The sequence below is a fragment of the Gadus chalcogrammus genome, chromosome 1 (assembly GCF_026213295.1).
Source record: "Gadus chalcogrammus isolate NIFS_2021 chromosome 1, NIFS_Gcha_1.0, whole genome shotgun sequence".
Classification (NCBI taxonomy): Eukaryota; Metazoa; Chordata; class Actinopteri; order Gadiformes; family Gadidae; genus Gadus; species Gadus chalcogrammus.
In genome coordinates, this window is record NC_079412.1 from 17,093,401 (window position 1) to 17,113,032 (window position 19,632).

The window sequence follows — 19,632 nt, forward strand, 5'->3', positions numbered from 1 at the left end:
AACAATATTTGCCTGCAAGTCGATGGCCATTACACCATTAAGCATTTAGACATTGCAGACACTTTGAGCCACTGATGCCGGCTAGTGGTGGATCCCTGTACCTGTTGTCGACAAGGTTACCATCACTTACCACCAGTAATAAACGAATAAAATAAAATAAAACATTCCAGTGAATCTTCTTCTTAAACATGGATTGTTTCATTTTGAGAAAGATAAAACAGCCAGGGTCTTTGGATTGCACAGGCAGCGTTGATAAAAGACATAAAAATAGAGCGTTGAAGTGTGGATGAGATAATAGCTTACCTGAATTTTTGTCAACCACCGCCTGAAATGTTTTACTTTAAAATGTTAACTTTATAGCTTCATGACGTATACATATATAGCCTATATATACACACAATTTCTTAATGGTTATCATGAACTCCAACTGGAACCCTTTGTTTTAAAGTGAATTCGCTTATAGTATATTGGTTGTATAAGAACACCTGTCTGGCCGTTTTTGCTGATATCTCCTTCATTTTTTATCCACCTAGGTTTTTATTTCACCAGGAACTGTCGTCAGGCTTGCATCCACACGCCACTCCTTCAGTCCCACCCCGTTCCCCGACAGTCTCCTCTGACGACGAAACGTACGGAGCGGTACGCTCCGAATGAGCGATATTGGTGACAGAGAGGGCGGGACTTTCAGATCGACGTGTTTAGCGAGAGAGAGGGCGGGACCTTAGATATAGGCATATCCGGTGTGTGTCCCTGACATGTTTCAGATGCTTTGTCAAATCCTTAATCACATAAATCGATATATATTTTACTTTTTGTGCGTTACTCTCGTCCTGCCTTTATTGATGTCACTCTATGGATTGTTATTTGAATAGACAGCTCAAAGGGATATGGGACCGGAACTGGAATTGCGATACACCGGGATAACGTTACACTTCAGGATCCTCTCTCAGCCTTCCTTTTGTCTGAAAACTTGTAGGCAAATTATACGGCTGTTTCGTCAATAGAGAGCTACCATACGAACATGCTAACGGCTAGCTAGCCGATCAAGTGAATACGTCAACAGCCCAAACAACAAGATAAGTTGTCGTTTTTTCAGGGTTTACGACACAACATCGAGTTTCAGTGCGATTGAATAGTAAGTTGTCATCAAAGTCGCGTCTCAGTTCGCATGCTTGCGTATTCAGTCACAGACTTGTAACCTGAAAAAGTTTACCACTCTACTGCGCTAAGCGCTTAGCTAGCGTCAACATTGCTGTCTTTTAGGTGGCTCGCACGAATCATATATTCTTAAAGACTCGTTATCTTTGGTGCTCAGTTGACATGGATGTCAAATATTATTTTGACGACGTTAGAGAAACATCGGCAATTTATATGAGCCCTCTAACCGTATGGAATAAAGTTAACTTAAACCACCTAGCATACACTATCACCAGGCTAGCGTTGTTTAGCTCGTCGTCTCACTTTCTCACGGTTAGTACACTCGCAACAAGAGCTTTGTGTCGGGGTTTTAACATTTATATTTATGTCAAAATGTCATGTCTTTCCAGATCTTTCTCTACACGGACGACTTCCCTCTGGCTATTTGAGGTAATATCGATGCTAGCAGCTAGCCGCACCGTGTAGCTCAATGCGGGTCACTAGCATGGACCTGTTGGACCCCCAGTTCCTGGATAAAATGAACAACAACATTGGAAGGCTGCATTACGAAGGTAATGTTTCTTATGATTAATTAATACGTCTTTGACCTCCATCAGACAAGTGGCTCATGTTCTCTTATATTTGACCTGCATTTCTTCTAGAGGAAAACACAACTACTGCTATTTCACACATTATGCGTCTTGGCCTCACATATGGTATTGTATCATACAGGCACTATGGTACAGAAACCGCCAAAAGTGGTAATTAAAGTCACTATTGAATAAGATGAATGGTACTGCAAACATTTATTTTGAGAGGAATATTTTTGTATACTGCAGATCAAATTATGTTTTTCTTTTTTAACACATTTGCACTATTTATTAAGGAGTAAATATGCATCTCCTTCTCCATACGTCAAATGTTTTTCACAAAAGGAAGTCTGAAACACACAAACAAAACTGAAATTATATACATTTACTTTCCACCATTTAACAGATGATCCATTGGTCAATGTTCAGTGATCTTTTTTCCAGTTACTAAAAATTGTGTGTGAGTTGTCAAGTTATTGACAATGTTATAGAGCTGCGTTTGCATCTCTGTGGACTGCAGTGACTAGACCACTTCATTATGGCCTATCACATTGAGCCACCTAAAAAATATGTATGGCATTTGTTTGGGCTTTTTTTGTGTCTTACTGGACAGGATAATGAACAGAGAGGGAGGAGTGGGTATAAGCACAGACGGGATGATGTAGACTAGAGCATAGGACCACAGTTGGGATTCGAACATGGGTTGCCACAAGGTACATCGCCTACGTGGTTAGCACACTAGTGGGTTGAGCCACTGAGGTGCGAGACGCTCGTATTCTTTCAGAGATTGCAATGGAGTAAACCAGACCCCAACTTGCAGTTCTAGCAATCTAGAAAGTAGTAGAAAGTAACCTGGTGATGTGCTGCTGAAATAGGCTCATGGGAGTACAGGAAGAACGCTATAAAATGTGTTTGTGCTATTTCCCTCGAGCATAGCGATCATTTTCAACCCCCTGAAAAGCTGTGTCAATTGTTCTCCATCTGCTTAAGTTGTCTGTAACATCTGAGAATGAGAGAACTCCACTGTAGCTTGTGAACGTCGCCCTACCTCTACAGGTGACGCCAGGATACCCTCGCTGCCCAGCACCATGCCCCACATGAGAACAGGCCCTCCGCCCATCTGTCCAAGCAAAAGGAAGTACGGCGAGGAGAAGATGGACGACCACATCGAGTGTGACACGGACCATGGCAACAAAATGAGCAGGCTCTTTGCAACACAACTGTAAGTGCATGTTCACAAAGTCCTTTATGGTGTTAAACTTGGGTGGAGACTGCTGCTATTTATCTCAACATATTTATACTTTTACATTTTCTAGCATGTTTTGTTCGGTTTTGTTGATGCGTGTTTGTAAAAGATTAGATTGAGAGCTACACACTATTATTTAGGCTGACCACAGTCCCCACTAAACGGAATCATTAACGACGAAAGTTATGACGGAAATGAGGAAACCCTCAAGGATTCTCTTTTACACTCTGCTTACTGGAATTGGTAGGCATGCTGGACATGCACTCTGTGATGTGGGATTCAAACTGTGGTGGTCCAGCCACATCACAAGTAAAGGGTGTTCCTTGAGCGGTCCATGCGCCAACGCAGCCCGCTTTCATTAAGCAGAGGCCCGCGCATTCAGACGCCTGACATCAAAGGGGTCAGATTAAAGCGCCTCCAGGAATAGACAGAGCGATGGGGGTCTTGTGTGTTGGCTCACGGGGGCGCTGATCTGCCACTCTCTTAATCAAGAGCCCAGCATTCTGGCGGAGACAATCGCAACGAACACTGGAGCCTCAATCACAGCCCCGCCGAGTGCATCACGTCCTCCTCCAACGGGCTGTACCACCGGTACGGCTCCGCCCCCGACTACGCCATGGAGCAGCCCCTCGCTTTAACCAAAAGCAGCCCCCCCTCGGGGATGGGGGGCGGAGAGAGGTCTGGATTTGCTGGTCCAGCGGAGCGCCAACAGGTATGTTCGTTTTGAGGCTACAAGGTAGTTTGAGGTTGGTTTTCATACCGCAGTTTAGAGATATTATCAATAAGACTGTCTAGGTCTAATATTTGAACACATGGTAGCACCTACCCCGGTAGATAAGAGGAGGTAGCACAACTCCTCCACGAGCTGAGTTGCAAAACGTACCAGAGTCAAACTGAGCTTTATCTCAAGACTTCTAATTTGCACCTCTGATAGAGTCCACCTCTGTTTGTTATCTTAGGTCTGCTTAATCATTTGCGCTTTTGTTTGTTTCTCGCCACATCTGACCGGGACGATTCTCCCTTGCAGAACCGCCCCTCTGTCATCACCTGCGCCCCGGCCAGCAGCCGGAACTGCAACATGTCTCAGTGCCACATGAACGGCTGCCCCCCCAACCCAGCAGCCGACCAGAGAAAGGCCAACGGTACACATTCAACCAATGTCCAGTCTTTATTCTTTTGTTATTCTCGGTTTCTTTGAATGTTCTGACCGTGAACTCTCCCTCCCTCCCTCCAGTCAACACCGTCTGCGACCCCGTGATCGAGGAGCACTTCCGCCGCAGCCTGGGGAAGAACTACAAGGAGCCCGAGCCCGTCCCCCGGCCGGTGTCCATCACCGACTCGGTGGACGACCACTTCGCCAAAGCCCTGGGGGAGACCTGGCTGCAGATCAAGGCCAAGGGCGGGGGCCCGCAGAGCCCCGAGTCCGACTCGTGAGGCGGTAGGGGAGGCGGCCCCCTCGCTGGACGGCCGTGCTGAATCACAGTGGCTCCCTCCAGGGGCCGCCGTGCCCGCCTAGCACCAGAGGGCTGTGAGTATTGTAAGAGAAGTGTTAGAGTGGAACTTGCCTGTAGAGGTGGGTCATGTGTGGGCCTTGAGGGTCTGAACAAAATTCACACGTGGTCTTTGTTTCTTTTTTTGTTGTCAAGAAGGGGTGTACGTGTCCTAAAGTGTGGACCCTCCATGATTGATTGTCCCGCGTTGGGGGGACTGTACAATCGGATAACATTTTTTGCTTCACACTAAGAAACGTCTGAACACGTTCTGTATTAACTGCTCTTCTCCTGCCTTGTGAACCAAAGAAATCTCCCCCCCCCCCCTTCCCTCCAAACATACACAAGCCATAGGTTTGGCTCATCTGTGCATAGCTCAAACTTTCTTTCACCCTATGTAGAGCCCTTCTTCTCATAAAGCTTTGGTTTCTTTCTTTTTTTTTATTGTTATTATTTGTTTTTATATATATATATATATATATATATATATATATACATATATATATATATATATGGACAGCTAGATCTGGTTTGACAGAGTAGGCAGAGATGAGGTTATGTTTTCTTTGTTAGTGTTTGAAACGTAGAGAAAGAAATCGAAGATCAGTTTCTCTTCCTGGACTTTCTATTCTCTCTTAATCCATGTAATCATTACTTATTTTAAACTGGACTAATCCACTGTTAAGAAAGATACAATTTAATTTAGTTTTGAATCTATATACTCACTATGGTTGATTAACTTGGTAATCTAGTATGGATAGTAGGCTCTTCCTCCTAAATAGAAAGCATGTGTCAAATAGCTGGGTTCTATTACAAACTATTCTGTTCTATTTACCCTCAGAACTTTATTTTTTATCAGTTTTATTTGAACAGTTTTAGGATTACTCACTGCTGGGACAGTTGTACGCAATATGTTTTTGTATCCGTTTTCTCTTCGTTAGTATATATAAATATATATAAATTTAGATATATACTTTAGCATCCACCAGAATAATCACAGCCTCTGGCCAGGTTGTCAGCATGCAGTGTAATGGGCTAGATTGCTTTTTTACTCTGTGATACAGGATGCTGGAGCTTCATACCTGACTGAAGACGGCTATTAGTAAGAATCTCGAGTTTTCTAGTTTAAAAAAATCAACAAAAACGATAGTTTTTAACGACTATTTATTCAGAGCATAACTTTTACTTACTTCAGGATATGACGATCAATCACTTTTTAAACGACCCACCCCAAACATTCCTTTTTATTTTTTTTGTTATTTGTTAAGAGATTTCAAAGCACAAGCAGCGCTCTAGTCCCGAGATGTTAGTAATGCGATTGGACGTTCACATTCCACCATTAATGCTCATCATTGGTCAGCACCTTGGAAGAGTTTAAAGCATAAGTGCTATTGTTACAAGTCGGTTTAGGGAGGCCAGTGGTGGTGAGCGGTGGAGACCTGGGTGATGGTGGGATCTGTTAAAACGTCTATCAGTAATACCAGTCTGAAGAACACGTGTCCTCATTGTCAAATTTCTTTTGATAACCCTTCAGAGATTATTTTTTATTTACTTTTCAACATGTATGTGTCAACACTGATAAGAAAAAAAAATTGTATTGTAAGTTTGTTTTTTATTCTAGTTTGTAAAGAAGAAATGCTATATACATACTCTCTATTCTCTTTGGTTATCCTATGACTATCATTATGCCGCGCATAATGAAAACTACTTTTTTTTTTCATTAAGAACAACATACTGGTATGTAGCATCGATATTCATTGTCCTCCAACAAGAAATTTTCTTCTTAAAAGTTGATCTTTTTTCATAACGGTCTCCTAGTGTATTTTGGTGCCAGACATTTTGAGAAAAATGTTTTCTTTGTAAAGAAAAATAATAAAAGGTGGTTGAAGTAAACCCTCCGTACTAACAGAGTTAGTTCTGAGGTAGACTGGTGTCAAAGGTTGAACTTAAGGGAACGTCCTCAGATCCACTTGTTTGATACAAGCTGGGTTTCTTTGAGATGCCGTTGGGGTAATATTTAATTTCTATATTTAGACTGCTTGTGCCTCAGAGACAAGTTTCACAAACTAACTGCTCCATGTGTTTTTCACTTGGGAATTTCTTATTTTGTAACTTTTTGGCCTTATTTCTCCGGAAGAAAATGTCACAGTTTTGTACTCTGATTTCTTCTTAATAAATATGTAAATGCTCATGTTGTGAATTCTTTCCCTTTTTTATAATTATTTTCATATTAACTTGGACTCTTTCATTTAAAATCATAACCACATTGTGGATATTATAATCATAAAACTGTCAGGAAATCATCATCATACAAGGAAGGGAACTTAACCTTTTAACATTTCATATATGTATTCAGTTCTAGTCTCCAAATCACACACAATGGTTGTGCAAAAGAAAGGTTAAGGACTTTCATTTAGCCTTTACACATTCAAATCAGCTTATGTAATAGTGATGCCTAAATCTTCCATGATGTGGACAAGCCAAAGCTACCTTTCAAAGGTCAGTGGATTTTCACGGCCTTCTGTGAGTTAGTCTGATTCCTAATTCCTTGATGACAACACTCATTGTTCAGCAGTTATCCTGATCAGAGGTGAAAGTGTAATAAAAACCTGTTTCTGTGAAACATGTTTTTCTCTTGCTTCTAAATGTCAAGTAAAAAAACTGGTTAATTGGATGTTCCAGATTTAGCTACTGGCCTTTGTTACTTTCAACTGTGACTTTTGAACATGTATCTATGATTATTTCCAGTGGTTATATTTTTTTCTTAATTTCAGAGATCTACATTGAACCCATCATCTATAATTAGACAACGTGCTGCCTCCTTGGGACTCAGACTGATAACCAGTTCAGGTTTCATAACAGTCATGTCACTTTCCTTCATTCCAGCAGGTGGCACAAATGCTTCAATCTTCGTGAGGGAAAGAAGTCTGGTCTATGGAACTAAGAGTCGAACAGGTTACGGAGGATTTTATTTCGATTACTATTATTAATGCATTTATTCAATTAAATGCTAAAATAGTCTATAGGTGAATGGAAAGGCATGTTGTATGTTAGAAAGTCGACTACCACTCAAAGACCTATTATACAAACCAACCATTGTTCAAATTACATTTATGCAGCATAATACTCAAGTTCAATTCTAATTTTTGATTACACTATGACTATTATTTTTTGCAGTCTTTGAGAAAAGACAGAAAATATAGAAGACTGCACATAAAAAATGGATAATTTACAAATGTCTCAGCAATTATTGTTCCATTTTTGGGGCAGTGGCCATGTTCTTTTTTTTACCCCCTCGGGCTCAAATCTGCTCAAAAGCCCCTCCGACAAAAACCCCTTGCCTTCACGAGATTAGACCCAATCACTCACCAAACATATTGCCACTGCTCCATCGTGCCTTCTAAAGAAGCCTGCTCCTGTGGGATTATACTGAGAGAGAGACACGTTTCTCTGCTTGCATAAAAAACCAACAGCAAACACACACACACACACACACACACACACACATTTTTGATATCCGGCCTTGTCGCCTTGTTTACACGGTTAACAGTGTCTAAATAAAGATGAACCCCACACCGCTGGGTTAAGTGAAACTTGGTCTTGGCTATGGGTGAAGGCCACAAGAAGGGAGGGAAGAAGTAAATGAGCATTTCTGGACGGATCCATTGGTCTTGTGTACCAGTAAGGGCCTTAACTCAATGTGGTGGTGGAGACATGCGTGTCTGTCTCTCTTTGATGTCACATATTAAGGCGAGAAGCCATATTGTGTCTTGGCTAATTGCCAAATAATTAGTCTAACTGCAAAGAGAATATACTTTTTACGATCCCTACATGTTGGCGCCCATGAATCCTGAGTGTGCGCCCGCTCAAAGCGATGGATCGTAATCTCCATCACATCAACCCCATGAATGTGGGTTGACGTGAGTCTCGTTGGTTGACCCCCCCCCCCCCCCCCTCCCGATCCCCAACATCCCTGAGTCTACGCTGTCCGGGGACATTTGCATGATTGCCTGTGTGTAATACTTTAACGTTGTCTGTTTCCCCCCCCCTTTATGCTGTATGTATTTTTTCCGTTCTGGTTTTCTGCTCCCTCCTCGGATGTGCGCTGCGAGGACGTGCACACGTCCTCGGGCGAAACAATCTAAAATAGATCACACAGGCAACGTGAAGTCAGTGCGTGCACGGCACGCAGGCGCAGGAAGCGCCTCACGGGCAGACTTGAGTCATGCTGGCAAGATCATGCACCCTGAGCTGACAGCCCAACACACCCGATTACAGAGCACGTCACTTCCCCGACGCGGCTGCACCGAGATGCACCGACAGGAGGGGAAGGGGACGTGGGGGCAGAGAGGGGGGGGGGAATCGGGGCTCCTTGATTCAACCAACCATCCATGTGCCTCTGATCAGGGTTATGAGCAATCAGGGATGTGTGTGAGCACGGCTAGTGCCGGGGCGGTAGGTACGTCTCAAGAGGGCCGAGGTGGAGGAGGTGAGTGACGAGGGCGGGGGGGAGGGGGCCGCTGTGTCGTGGACTGCTGGCGGTGGCGTAACCTTTGTGGAGGGGAAGACAAGGCGGTCGCTCTGGATAACGGTCTTTCCCAGGAATAGACACGGACCCTGTCAGGGCTTGTCAGCGTCACTTGGCCGCTGTGTATCACCTCCGTCGCAACCACGAGCCTCCATCAGCATCTCCCCCCCCCCCCCCCCCCCCGCCATGTCCACCAACACCCCCAGCAACGCCAACGCCGCCGCCATCACCACCACTACCACCATCACCACCACAATGACCGGCACCACGGCCACCAACATCACCACCATTATCACCAAGACCACCCCCACCACCCACCATCACCAACACCACCGCCATCACTGCCACTATGAACAACACCACCGCTACCACCATCACCACCACTACCCCCATCACCACAACTACCACCACCACTATGAACAACACCGTAGCTACCAACACGCAGACCAACACCACCGCCACCACCACCTACCACATCACCACCATTACCACCAACACCACCACTATGAACAACACCATAACCCTCAACACCACCACTAACACCACCAGCGCCACCATCGTCACCATCCACCCACCACCATCAGCACCACTATACACAAACACCCCCACCGCGGATCTCTTTAGCACGTAGCTGTGTTACACTAACAGACGTTGATTGCGCAATTGCCCTCTTTTGGCTGCTGCGACCTTGCTGCGTCCCTCCGGAGCCTGGGTGCGTTCCGTTAGTCTTACCAGCCGTATGGCGCTCCCCCATGCCAGGGATACGGTTGGCATAGTTTGAATGAGTATTATGGTTTATTGATACGTTTTCTAAATGATTGATTGATAAGCCATCTGCTGTGCTGTGCAGTACCCTGAGTCCGGCCCGACCGTTTGGGTCTTCCCCACTCACGTACGCACTGCCTTGATGGAGAATAGAATGCCTTCATGTTGCCCATCACAACCTACCATTTTCTACATGCTGTACGATCACCGCTCCATGGAATGACGTCTCCGGAACAGGATGTGTCTGCAGAGTGTGAGTCAGGGCTCGGGGCCCGGGGGGGCCCTCAAGAACGGATACATGTTGAACCATTGCTTCAGGGCCATCTCATGCCTCATTATGGTGCGAGTAAGGGTCCCGGATTACAGCTGCTTCGCTGCGTTAATAAGAAAAGTGACCTGACACCAATGTGTGCAACCATGTCTTGTTTTGTTGTGTTTTCTCTCTTGTCTCTATTCGCTCCTCGCAGCCCCCCTCCCCCGGCCCCCCTTACACACACACGCACACACAGTCGGCCTCTTTCCTTGTGTGTGTGTCTCTTTGCATCCACCAACCCCAAACTTCCCCCCACCCCCTCCCCATTTCCCCTCTGTGTCTTTGGCAGTCACACAGTCAGCCATGTGTGTGCTGAAGACATTACATAATGCCCCTTCCCCACCCTCCACACACTCCAGATCAAAGAGAAGAAACCCGGCAACAGAAAACGGTCCTTGACGATTTATTCGATGCAGCCGTCACATTGTTGTATCAGACTTGGGGTGAAGGGAGGGGGTTGTAGCCCCGCACTAGCCCAACACTAGCACCCGCTGCCCGTATCTGCTTCATCATTCCCCTTCATGTTGAAAAGCAACCAGAACAAACGGTCACTGATCAGATGTTCACAGAAGCTAATAGCCAACCGGGTGAGAGCGACGTGCTCGGCAGTGGTGAGAGACGCGGGAGCCTCAGAGGCGGAGATCTTACAATCGTACACTTCCTCATGCGAGCGTCTGCACGTTAGATGCCACTCAGCGTGATAGGCCCGATCAAGACATGGAATCAAACAGGTCTCAGGTGGGATTTTATTTGAAGATTGCGCACACACAAACACAGCCAAAAATGCACACAGTAGTGTAATGATCAGAAAAAACAATGCATTTAAATCCCAAGGCATAAATGATTCTTAAAATTCTTAAATCCAATGGACTTTCTTTTGGGATGAAACGCATCCATAATCACAAAGAATTGACAGTTCTTGAATATATTGCACCAAATATGATACGAAGCTTTATATAACTACTTTAGGTTCCTCTATTACAACCATTACCTTATGCTGCTCTTCATGCCAATAACACACGGCCAGCAACAATGGTACTACACTATGACTAATAATAGAATGGCAATATATCATATCTTCACTCTCAAAACCGGGGTTCCTGCCAAGTGATACTGCTTAGTCATTTACTCTGCGAGGAAGAGCGAGGTAAGGAGAATGTGAAACACAGAGGGAGTGAAGGAGGGAATGTGAAAGAGAGACAAAGTGACGGAGTGAATGTGAAAGAGAGCGAGAGAGTGAGAGAGAGAGAGAGAGAGAGAGAGAGAGAGAGAGAGAGAGAGAGAGAGAGAGAGAGAGCGCATCAAAAGCTGTCAGATAGGCTGGGCCTATCCAAAGTCTCATGAGTATTAAAATAATGAGCCTACTCCCCCCCCCTCTCCCTCCTCCTCCACCTATCCCAATGCCAAGCTCCTGCGACATAGCCAGCAGTCTTTGTGGACCAATGTAGTTTGGGTGGACAGTGGAGAGAACAGGTTTTGTGAAGCAGAGAAAGGCTCATTTTAACCCTAACTAGTGCAATGTTCCTGCTGCTGTGGCTGTACAGGCTGTACAGGCTTTACAGGCTGTACAGGCTGTACAGGCTGTACCATTGATCCGAGCAGGGGGAGGCCGTTGGTGGGCTTCAGAACGCTCCCAGCTCATATGTGTCAAGTGTTTGATGGCCTCCAAAGATGGTGTAAGGTAGCGGTTCACCAGCGCGCCCTGTCTCTTCCGTGAACCGCCAGCACACGCAGAAGAGACACACAAACACGCATGCATTTGTGCACGTGTACCACGCACATTCACACACACACACACACACACACACACACACACACACACACACACACACACACACACACACACACACACACACACACACGGTTGCGGGTTGTGGGTGCGATAGGGCGCTCACGTGCACGCTCAGAGTGATAGGGCGCTCACGTGCACGCTCAGAGGGATAGGGCGCTCACGTGCGCGCTCAGAGTGATAGAGCACGGCGCGCGTGTCACACATCGCATTAGACCCCCGGTGTCTGTGTGTGTGTGTGTGTGGGGGGGGGGGGGATACGTTTGACAGGCCGCAGGAACCTGACGGCTTGCCGCCACGCTTCGCCTCCACTCATTGGTTCAGAGCCTCTGAACCAACACCAGCCCACAGCGGCCCGCTTCTTTACAGCACAGAGAGCCCAGCCAGGTCCCACCCCCACCAGACCACCTGGGGGGGGGGGAGGGGTCTGCTCGATATACTGCCTGGAGGTAGTGGCTATACTGTATACATGTAGTCCAACGCCTGCTGATGTTATAGTAGAACGAGTGGCCATATCTTTCATTACAATTCTACAGTACATGCTCAATCAGGTTTAGAGAGGGAGGACTGTGAAATAAGACCAATGGAGAATCCATGAACATATATTCTTCAAGACCAAAGGCTTGTGTTGTCTCTAGGGCCATAGTGGAGGACAGCAGCCACCCTCTCCATGGAGCGTTCAAAGTTCTGCCCTCAGGCGCTGTAAAAGCCCCCTCGGCCAAACGCAATGTTTACAGGAGGCAATGTGTACCCAATGCCATCAATATTTAATAAGACCTGATGAACGGCTGCGATCAAGCAAAAGCATGTGTTTGTATTTGTTTGATGTGTTATGTGTCTGTCTGTATGTAATGTACTGTTGTTATTTCTCTGAGGTCGAGGCCAAAAGCGAAAATCCTGACCAGGTTGGACAAGTCCTATTCTATTTCATTATATTGTACCCTGTTCTAAGTCTTGGCTTGCTAAATCTGGTTAGTATGGGGGGGGCGCTACTGCCAGTGTAAGGTCTGTGGAGCTATGGAGGAGTGCCTGGACTGAGCCTGGACTGAGCCTGGACGGAGCCTGGACTGAGCCTGGACTGAGCCTGGACTGGGGCTGTGGCCGCCCCGGTGCGGTCCTACCGGCCCCTGCCCGTTCCTATCCAGGTCAGCCCGGACAGCCCAGTCCAGCTCAATCCAGCCTGGTCCACCCCGGTCCACCCCGGTCCACCCCGGTCCACCCCGGTCCACCCTGGTCCACCCCGGTCCACCCTGGTCCACCCCGGTCCACCCCGGTCCACCCCGGTCCACTCAGGTCCACCCAGGTCCACCCCGGTCCACCCCGGTCCACCCCGGTCCACTCAGGTCCACCCAGGTCCACCCCGGTCCACCCCGGTCCACCCCGGTCCACTCAGGTCCACTCAGGTCCACCCCGGTCCACCCCGGTCCACCCCGGTCCACTCAGGTCCACTCCGGTCCACCCCGGTCCACCCAGGTCCACCCCGGTCCACCCCGGTCCACCCCGGTCCAGCTGGGTCCAGCCTGCTCATGCCCGGTCATCTATGATCTCAGCCCAGAGTCTGGCTGACAGATCAGAGGAGAAAGCATGGGCCCACTCAGAGGCGTGACTCACTGCTGCCCCTCCTGATTCACTAGGGCTGTCTCGTTGGCCCCCGGACCGCAGACGTCTTAACCGCTGCGTGTGGATGCCTCTGCAGGTCCATGCATGTACGGTCCAGGCAAGTGTGCCTGCATTGGTTTGCTGTTTAACACTAAAGCCTGTTTCATGAGAATACATTCTCATGAGATTGTATTTATAGGTATTGGAATGGAATGGACAGGGGATATTATAAAGGGTAGTGGGTTCATTTTTGTGTGGATTTCATAAATAAAGTGCATAAAATAAGACAATGGGAATGTAGGTGTCATATGAGGATAGCTCATTACAAGATGCATGGAACAAGACTCCTAAGCCAACTAACAATGTGTTTGCATCCGCCAACACAGGCGGAGGCACACTACTGTTATGATCAAAATAAACACTCTGTAGCTTGCTAAGTGACTATTGATCCTACATTATGTGACTTACTGTGTTCCTGTCTGTCGAGTTACGAGCTACGAGGTTCCTGTTTATTCCCCACTCACCTTCCACCTCTCCACGTTCCTCAGTTTACACGCCTATCTGATGTCTAGTAGTCTGGAGAAGGCGCTGTTTTCTCCCAGCAGCAGCAGCAGCAGCAGCAGCAGCGGCGGCGGCGGCGGCAGCGGCGGCGGCGGCGGCGGCGGCGGCGGCGGCGGCGGCGGCGGCGGCAGCAGCAGCAGCAGCAGCAGCAGCAGCAGCAGCAGCAGCAGCAGCAGCAGCAGATCCTGCCCTTCCCCCCAACCCACTGGTGCACACGGGGGCTAGAAGATCAGCCAGGGCCTGCAGCGGTGTGCGTGCCATGATGGGGAGCAGACTCCCAACGTGTCACTGAGGAGCAACCATGGAGAATTCACTCCTGCATGGCAAATCGTGTCGGCGAGATTGTCTTTGTTGCCAATGATGCCCACCCCCCCACCCTTTCCCCCTCCTCACCAAAAAAAACAAGAATATGTATTTATTATTTGGTCTGTTCATTAGTGATGAACACATGATTAAGATATGCTGTTCTTACGCCCCCAGTCCCTAAATACATACAACCGCACAGAATGATTAATGAGGAGAAATAAGGCCACCAAAAACACATAAGGTGATAGAATACATTTAAATTGTTACTTTTTAAAAAATCAGATCCAAGGATGAGGGAATTAGACAGGAATTGAGTTAACCAACCTTTCTATATATTGAGAATAGCGTGCGGTTATTTATTCACTTTTTCTCTTTACACATCCTACTTTGCATGTTTACGGGTGACAAATCTTCATGCCCTGTTTGACCCATTCCATAATCTACAGTGACTCTTCAATAAGCCTGTGGTGTACTGTTATACCCTGAGGTAGAATGAATAGAGCCATGGAGCTGGAACTCCTTCCAGCAGGTTAGTATATATATATATGTACTAACCTGCTATACACAGTATATATATTGTGAGGATCCAGACAGTTGTGTAGAGAAACATGCAGCCCTCATATATATATGAATAAATATATATAGTATATATATATATACTATATATACTTTATGTATATAATATGGAAAAGTACTGCAGCGGGCTGGAAGGCAGACGGAAGGGGGGAGGGAGGGTCATGTAACGTAAATTAGAAATTCCTTTCTAATTTTTAAAGGGTCTGTTAAATTTCCCAAAGTTTGCGAATTTATTAAACTGAGGCCGTGCGTATTCTGGCAGTGGGTGCGACGCGCTCTCACTGGAGGTAACCCAGTGACCTCCTTTGGCGTACAGCAAGTACACACCGGATAGGTCCGTTTGTAACCGTTGACAACCCGTCGCTTCATGGCGTTGCCTCTCCGCTTTACCGCCATGAGGTACATTTGAAATTGCTGTGTCACAAGAATATATTAAATAAAGCAAATACAATCATGTCGATGGTGCTATCCCCTAAAGACAAGAGTGTTGCTTCCTTGACTATATTCTATGTATAATATACATAATATATTTGACTATATTCATACTCAAATATGAACGGAGCAGTGAGGGTGGTCTATACACACATTGAAATCAATGCAAATCCAATAAAGGTTTACATATAGCAGTGTTGGTCAAAGGTTGAACTTGTAAACACCTTCCTCTCTGCCAGAGCCGTTATTGAAGGAGTGAGACTGCATTAGCATATATGCAGAGCTGGCCTGCATGCTTGACATCCTCCGTGCTGCTCCGCTGGAAATAGCCATGCACACAACAGCCTCCTGATTACATTGATATGTAGATTCATGCATCTGTGTGGAGATTAGTGATTCATTAATGTATTGCTTTGAATTCTCGGGTGAGCGAGGGGCAGAAAAGAAGTCCGGGCCGAGGCAAATGCATTTCCTGGAAGAAGATAATGTGAATGAATGCACCTTAGCAGGATGTAGAATAACAAAAAGATGAGGGAACTGCGACCCACAAGAAAATTGAAAGACTCCTTGTTTCAACGTTCTAGATATTGGTCATGAAAATGATGAATCTTTCATAGTAAAAAATTTATAAAAATGTTTTTTTCATTGTGTAATTCATTTATTAAACATTTCCTTTCGAACTAGCTTTTCTTAACAGAAGAACAGTGTTTGAGGGTTTTAAGTGGACTGGCAGACAGCTAGCCCCATGTCTGTCTGTGTGTGTGTGTGTGTATGTGTCTGTTTGTGTGTGTGTATGTGTCTGTGGGTGTGTGTGTGTGTGTGTGTGTGTGTGTGTGTGTGTGTGTGTGTGTGTGTGTGTGTGTGTGTGTGTGTGTGTGTGTGTGTGTGTGTGTGTGTGTGTGTGTGTGTGTGTGAGTGTGTGCATGTTTGTGTGTGTGTGTGTGTGTGTGTGTGTGTGTGTGTGTGTGTGTGTGTGTGTGTGTGTGTGTGTGTGTGTGTGTGTGTGTGTGTGTGTGTGTGTGTGTGTGTGTGTGTGTGTGTGTGTGTGTGAGAGTGTGTACATGTTTGCGTTCATGCGTATTTGTGTGTGGGGTTACACGTCGCGGCGTTCTGTCAGCCTTTGATAGACGCATCATGGATCACCAGTTCGCTCCTCCGCTGTCCTCTCTCGTGGCCACACTCACAGCACTTTATGCAACTTTAAAAATAGGCCTGGCCGCCAGAGCCAGCCAAGAAAGGCTAAACACCAAACAACAATGTCCCTGGCTCGCACCGCCCGGCCCGGCTCGCACTGCAGTCTAACACAGCGCTCTGCACATCAAAAACAGAACAGAAACAGAAACAAGGTACTCCTGCACCTGAGCTTCACAAACACGTACAAATTGGTCTCGCATTAGTGTGTCCAAAGCGTTAAAAGGCATCATATTAGTATCTTTGTACAACCCAAAGGGGAATCTAAAAGTGCTGAGTGTGCAGTGGACCTAATCCTTCCCTAATTGTGTTGTGCTAGATTGCTTCTGGCTAATCAAGAGCTTCCTCTTTCTGCCGCGAGCACCTGGAATTGATGACCCACAACATATGTGGCCATAAGACATCAGTTCACCTTGTCTCGGATGCCACTGCTTTTCGTGTGTAATGATGGTAAATGACACTGCGGGGAATAAGGGGTGCTAGCGGGTCATCCATCAGGGGCTCGTTGGTAGCAGTCTGCCACTAGAGGCATTGTCCCAGCTCCTGATTCACTGCTAGACCTGTCTCTGTCCTCGCCACCTCTATCCATCTCCATCGCTGTTACAGCAAGGGAGTGTGTGTGTGTGTGTGTCACACACACACACACACACACACACACACACACACACACACACACACACACACACACACACACACACACACACACACACACACACACACACACACACACACACACACACAAACACTTCCATGCAAATACACTTAAAAACATGTACACATGCGCAAGCTCACACACATACATTCATGCACACACACAAAAAAACCGGTATATTCTTTCAAGCACGCACACACACACACACACACACACACACACACACACACACACACACACACACACACACACACACACACACACACACACACACACACACACACACACACATACATAAAGACACAAAAGGTTAGCCTCAGTAGCACACACGCACAGTTTGCCACGAGCTACTGGAGGGTCCATCTCATCTCTTTTTTACTTGTGCAATTCATTGTTATGGTGTCCACTGGTGCCGTCTCTTTTATCACACTGGAAGCTAATGGAAGCAATGACTGCAGGATGTGGGGGAGAAGTCACACACACACACACACACACACACACACACACACACACACACACACACACACACACACACACACACACACACACACACACACACACACACACACACACACACACACACACACACACACACACACACACACACACACACACACACACACACACACACACACACACACACACACACACACACCAGAGGCTGGGGAGGAGATGGAGCAGGCAGGCACCCCGGGCCCCGGGGCCAGTCTTGTTCTGCGGTGATGTTTTTCTAACCCACTGAGGTCTTACTATCAGTGTGTTTCCCTGACACGGTCTCAACCACAAGGAATGTCATCAGACTCCTTTTCTCATCGAATGCTTGGATGTATCTCTCTATTTCAATGCAGTTTGGTTCCTCCTTGTAGCCCAGTGCATGGTGGTATGCATCAACGGATACTCGTTTCCATTCGGCAACACAATGGTGGCTTTTCTTATAATAGTCGCACTCCCACCGCCTCAACCACATATCCATTGCAAGGCCCGAGACATAGCTCCCCCTTTCCATTTTACCATTGTTAATCTCTATCGAACCTTATATCGTTCTTTTTTTACGACGCATGTCACCCAAGTTCTTCATCAAAATATATTAAAAAACGTATATTTTCCAAGAGGGGAGAGCGACTATAACTAACGGTTACTCGAGCAATGCTCTTCATGAAGCGTACATTTTGTGGATGGGGAGAGTTGTTGGTGACCTAATTTCTGTAGAACAATGGCTTGACTGCTGAGATGCGAAGATTAGCCTATTCCATTCAACACACATTCAGTAACATACACGTCAGGCATAAATGGTATTCATAATTTTCTATAATTCTTTATTTTTATTGAGTCTTTTTCTTTTTGTATAACATGACAATCGTGCTTTATCATGTGACACCATTTAGATACATATCATGTTTATATTATGTTTTATATTAGGCAGTGAGACAGTTAAAAATATACAAAACAATATGATTTTAACTAGACATAGCTTCTATTTTTTATATAATCGTGGATATCTTCATTGTCATCATCATTTCATATATTTCTGTAAGATATGTGCTTTAGTTTCTGAGATCAAAATATTATTGCAGAAAACAGCAACTCCTTTAGATTTTTTTTCTCAACATTAAGACAATAACTTCCAATGTATTACAGACATTCACAGTTACATGTTTTAACACAATACAGCTTTACAACAAAGTTCCAGAGAAAACTGTGGTAGAGTAACTTTATACAAAATTCACAGGACATGAACGTAGCCATTTCACATTTTCATACGACGTAAACATGTTTCCTTTTTTTATGTATTCCTTTTTTTTAACCAGATGCCTTCACAGCAGCTGCCATAGAAGCACACTAGCATTGTCCTCACACACCATGGCAAAAGTCTGTGGAAATTAAAGCTTTATGCTTTTTAGTGGTAAAGCAAAGACGACATAAAGATGAAGAAAGAAAATAAATCGGACCCCTTTGCTACTGGGCCTGAACCTAAACGTCTATGTATCGCTGAATACATACATGATCAAAGTATAGTTGATCATCACACATTAAAAAATAAAAATAAAATCGAATAATGTTTATCTTAAAACACAGAGTGGGTCGAAGTTATTTTGTGCTACCATCCAAAGTGTAATTCTTCAGATGGGCCTGGTCATGTAAACAGCCTGTGGCTTGGTGTAAACCGCATTTTTAAGTGGCTTAAGGCCTTTCTCAGTTAGTTATATAGATATTTTATTATCAGGAAACACTTCAGAAACTTTTCGCTGATGTTCCTGAGGAAAGCATGCAAGACGTAAACAGGATTGACTGTCAGCATTAAGGGAAAGTCCTTGTTTGTAAGTCATTTCTCTAACCCTGTTCTTCTTCTTTGAGGATATATTTAGTTTGATTTGTAATGTACTTTTACTGTACCCTGTGCTTTTGCCAACCAAACACTACATGGCATAGTTTTTGCTTTAGTCTGCCTCAGATTTT

At 45.7% G+C, this 19,632-nt stretch overlaps 1 protein-coding gene across 1 annotated transcript; it reads left to right on the forward strand.

The window, feature by feature from the left end:
• The first annotated feature begins 631 nt into the window (after window positions 1-631).
• On the forward strand, window positions 632-7,500 carry vgll4a (vestigial-like family member 4a). The gene is made up of 6 exons (XM_056593197.1): window positions 632-1,135; window positions 1,548-1,709; window positions 2,784-2,949; window positions 3,466-3,685; window positions 4,001-4,115; window positions 4,208-7,500. The coding sequence occupies exons 2-6, from the start codon at window positions 1,628-1,630 to the stop codon at window positions 4,405-4,407; spliced, it is 783 nt and encodes a 260-aa protein (XP_056449172.1). The 5' UTR covers window positions 632-1,135; window positions 1,548-1,627; the 3' UTR covers window positions 4,408-7,500.
• Window positions 7,501-19,632: the final 12,132 nt, after the last annotated feature.